This window comes from Salarias fasciatus, chromosome 22 (assembly GCF_902148845.1).
Source record: "Salarias fasciatus chromosome 22, fSalaFa1.1, whole genome shotgun sequence".
In the NCBI taxonomy this organism is placed as follows: domain Eukaryota; kingdom Metazoa; phylum Chordata; class Actinopteri; order Blenniiformes; family Blenniidae; genus Salarias; species Salarias fasciatus.
The window spans coordinates 29,185,199-29,189,462 of NC_043765.1; the positions used below are offsets into that span (position 1 = coordinate 29,185,199).

The 4,264-nt window shown below is 47.0% G+C and overlaps 1 protein-coding gene across 1 annotated transcript; it reads right to left on the minus strand.

Moving 5' to 3' along the window:
* Positions 1 to 730: 730 nt before the first annotated feature.
* LOC115408994 (tripartite motif-containing protein 16-like) lies at positions 731 to 4,051 on the minus strand. Its single transcript, XM_030119955.1, has 2 exons — positions 3,414 to 4,051; positions 731 to 3,318 (listed from the first exon to the last, which is right to left on the minus strand). The coding sequence occupies exon 2, from the start codon at positions 3,142 to 3,144 to the stop codon at positions 1,504 to 1,506; it is 1,641 nt and encodes a 546-aa protein (XP_029975815.1). The 5' UTR covers positions 3,145 to 3,318; positions 3,414 to 4,051; the 3' UTR covers positions 731 to 1,503.
* Between the last annotated feature and the right edge of the window lie 213 nt (positions 4,052 to 4,264).

A 4,264-nucleotide genomic window follows, 5' to 3' on the forward strand; every position in this document is an offset into this window, starting at 1 on the left:
TAGGGTTTTAGGGTTTGAGCAGAGTGTTGATATCATCCCAGCACTCAGGAGGAGAACCTCCAGGCCGCCCATTCTCTCTAAAGAACTCCAAAGAGCTCCTCAGCATCCAGGTCCTCTTCCTCCAGCACCTCCTCAAGGCTCCTTCTGCTCCTCTTCTTCCATTGCCAGGAACCTTGGCTGTTCCACCTCTCCTGTGAAAAGTCCTGGGTTGCTGCCGACTCACTGCACAGCCAGGAGGAGCTCCTCCATGATTTGTTCTCCTCCTTCAAAACAAATCAGTCCCTGAGATTGATGATCTAGAACATCAACAACTGGAGTTTCCACTGTCATTCATGAAGAACCAGCACAGACAGAGGAGACGACTAGCTTACTGTGATTAGCCACCTAGCTTACTGTGTTTAGCCAGCTAGCTTACCTGTGTTTAGCCAACTAGCTTAACTTTTGTTAGCCAACTAGCTTAACATTTGTTAGCCAACTAGCTTAACTGTTGTTAGCCAACTAGCTTAACTTTTTTAAGCCAACTAGCTTAACTTTTGTTAGCCAACTAGCTTAGCTTTTGTTAGCCAACTAGCTTAACTTTTGTTAGCCAACTAGCTTAACTGTTATTAGCCAACTAGCTTAACTTTTTTAAGCCTACTAGCTTAACTTTTGTTAGCTGCCGAGCTTACCTGTGTTGAACCAGCTAACAGTTTTGTTCGGCTAACCCTAACAAATAAAGTCCAGATAAGAATGATGACTGAATGTATTTTATTAAAGGCTCCATGTTGACTGACTTGGTTTCTCTTGGTGTCACACAAACAACATTTGAAGCAAAAACCTTTGAAAAAGAAACAAATCGACAATAAAGTAGCATTTCACTTTATGACTGATTTAATGTCTTTAAAAGAAACCTGTGTGTGTGTGTGTGTGTGTGTGTGTGTGTGTGTGTGTGTGTGTGTGTGTGTGTGTGTGTGTTGTCGACTGGAGTCATTTCCAGCTAAAGGAATCAAACTTCCTGCCACTTGGTGACAGATGAAGATCCAAAAAGCCAAAACAATCAGTTCACTGTTCAAGAAAATCCACAAATCTTCACTCTGAAGGATCAAATGTCAGAAAAGAATCATGAAACAAGAAAGACTGATCAATCCAAACATGTGAAAGCTCCTAATTTCCACTTCTAATCCCCCAAAGTGTGAAAAGCTGCAGCTTCCTGTAGTACATGAAGAAGAACTTCCTCTTTGAGAAGCTTGAAAAATGAGTCCAACTATTAGAAAAGCCTCTGTTGAGGAATCAGTGAGGGGACTGATGGCTGCAGCCGCCATGTTTTTTCCTCCACTAACTCAGCTCCTTTCTGTCTCTCCACACTCGTCTCACATCCTTTTGTCCCCGTAGAAAGTCTCTGAGAAGACGGCCGACCATCTGTTGGTTTCAATGTACTTCCTGTCAGAAATCTCATCAACGCCTCAGCTCAGAAAATGTGGAGGCTCCTTTAGAAAACCCCACCAGGAGGTCTGATGGAGTCCTCTACTCAGGTTTCAGGAACTCTGCTGAGGATCCAGGACAAACATAAACTCCAGCATGTAGCGGCTGAGTGAAGGAGGTCTGGACTCTGAGGAGGAGAGTCATGGTTTCAGAGACACTGTAGAAAGACAGAATACCTGCTCTGTGATCCAGGTACACTCCCACTCTGGAGGACCAAGGACCTGAGACGGGAGTTTGGATGTTGTTGTGATAAAAACTAAAAGTGTCAGAGACACAATCTAAAGCCCAAGATTTGTCATCACCTCCAAACACACATTCCTTCTCCCTCCCTGCTCTGCTGATGTTCTTGTATGTGACTGCTACAAAAACTCCTCTTCTCCTCTCCACCTCCCAGTAACTACGTCCAGTCAGACTCTCTCTGCTCAGAACCTGACGATATTCAGTGAATCTGTCTGGATGATCAGAATAAGGCTGATCTTCCTCTGTACAAGTTACTTTTCTGTCTCCATCAGATAATTTCAGCTCTCTGTTCACAGAGTTTGGATCCAGAGTGATCTGCTGTGAATATTGTAAGAAGTCTGCTCTGCTCTCTGGCTGTGGTTGTAGCAGTAACATCTCCTCTTCATTCTCTCTCAGGAAGTCCTGGAATTTCTCTCTGCTCTCTGACACAACTGCTGCCACATCCTCAAAGTATCTGAGAGGAGCAGTCTGGATGCTGCAGGAGTGTGTGGGCTCACTGAGTGCTGACACTGAGGTGTAGCTGTGGAGAAACTCGGTGTGGTCCTCTGTGTGAGCCAGCTGCTCCAGCTGGACGTCTTTCCTCTTCAGCTCAGCGATCTCCTGCTGCAGCTTCTCCTCAAGCTCTTTGAGTCCACCCACTGCAGTTTGCTGCTGGGATCTGAGCTGCCGCTTCACCTCAAGGCTTCTTTTCTGGAGGAGACGGATCATCTGGGTGAAGCTCTCCTCGCTGTGCTCCACTGCTTCATCAGCAGAGACATTGATGGCAAACATCTGCTGCTGAAGCAGCTTCACGTCTTTCTCTCGCTCCTGGATTCTCTGCTGGATGTTTAGTCGACTCCCCTCCAGCTCCTTCTGCTTCTGGCTCCTTTCTGCTGCAGCTGGGACTGTTTCATGGCCTCTGTGTTGGTCCATGGTGCAGAGGTAACAGATACACTGCTGATCAGTGCGACAGAAAATCTTCTTCACCTCATCGAGAAGAGAGCAGATCTTCTCCTGGAGCTTCTTGGAGGGCTCCACCAGCTGGTGTTTCTTCAATGGAGCTGCTTCGTAGTGACCTTGGAGGTGTTCCTCACAGTAAGAGGCCACACAGACCAGACAGGACTTGACGGCTTTCAGCTTCCTCCCAGAGCAAACATCACAGGCCACATCTTCAGGTCCAGCAGAGCAGAGATCAGCTGCAGCAGCTTGGAGTCCAGTCTTCTTCAGATCCTCCACTAACTCTGCCAACATGAAGTTTATCTCCAGGTCTGGTCTCTGCATGAACTCCTTCCTGCACTGAGGACAGCTGTAGATTCCCTTGTTTTGCTCTTCATCCCAGTGTCCATTAATACAGTTGCTGCAGTAGCTGTGTCCACAGGGAACCGTCACCGGATCCTTCAGGGGATCCAGACAGATGGAACAAGAGAACTTTAGTGGATCCATCTGAGCTCCTCCCTGAGCCATTTCCTCCTCTCAACAACAGCCAGTGTTTGAAGAGTATCTCTTCCTGCTCAGCAGCTTTGAAGCCCAACCCTCCTCTGGTTTCCTGCTCCTGTGAACGCTGGTCTGCCCTGGTTCTGCTGGTGAGCTGCTGCCCCCTGCAGCTCAGAGACGTCAGGGATCCCTCAGCTGTGAGATCTGTGAAAGAGGAGGAGGCAGTGACTCAGTGTGGAGAGAAGGGAGAGGACGTCACAACTTGACTTCATTCAGGAAATGCAGCAGCTTCACTTCACCTTCCAGCCGTCGTTCAGCTGGAATGTCAAGCTTCAACTTCTGCTCCCCTGGTGACACAAAAGAGGACTTTATTATATTCTCAGTTTATTCATACTTTCACTCCTATATTGACAATATACTTCCACAAATTGCACCTTTTGTAAATATATAACAAGGATAATGACATTGAGGCAGCTGTGGGGAGAGCAGTCGTCTTACAATCGAGAGGTTGTTGGTTTGATTCCTGTCTCCCCCTGTCTGCATATTGCAACCCCCAGCTATGGGTAAAATAGCACCACTGCCTTGTGGCCATCATGGGAGTGACAAAGGCTAAGGGAGACCCTCCCCTGCAGAAAAAATATGGAGTACAGCCCTGAAGGCGGTTGGTTCTCGCCTTGGAGCTCCTACTGGCAACTGCTTTAGCCAAGTTGGTACCAACTGTATGGGCCTGTAGCTTCCGCTGGACACTACCAGCGAGGATGAGAAGGGGGACGTGCTGACTCGGCATCTCGGTTCCTTCAGAACTTCATCCTGGCTTGTCCATGATCTCTCGAGATCGATGGAACCAACAATACTAACATTAAGCTTTCACACTGACACTTTTAACACACTTTGAAATAATTGTACTACTGTTACGTCCCCCCTTGAAGTTGTTAAAAATGGCCAAGCTGGGAGTGAGGGGGGAAAACGCAACACTTATGCGCAGGCCTACTGGGCAGATGTAAATAGCGTCGGTGGTGAGCGGGCAAAACCAGGTACACAACACAAAAGAACTTGGTGGCCTTTTCCATAGGAAAAAGGGAATTTATATAACAAAGGATATAATTAAACAGAAGCAGTGTTACAAATTTTACAAATTACAACAAAGATG

Coding starts and splice junctions, on each gene's coding strand:
- LOC115408994 (XM_030119955.1), bottom strand. CDS start 3,144: ATGGCTCAGGGAGGAGCTCAGATGGATCCACTAAAGTTCTCTTGTTCC.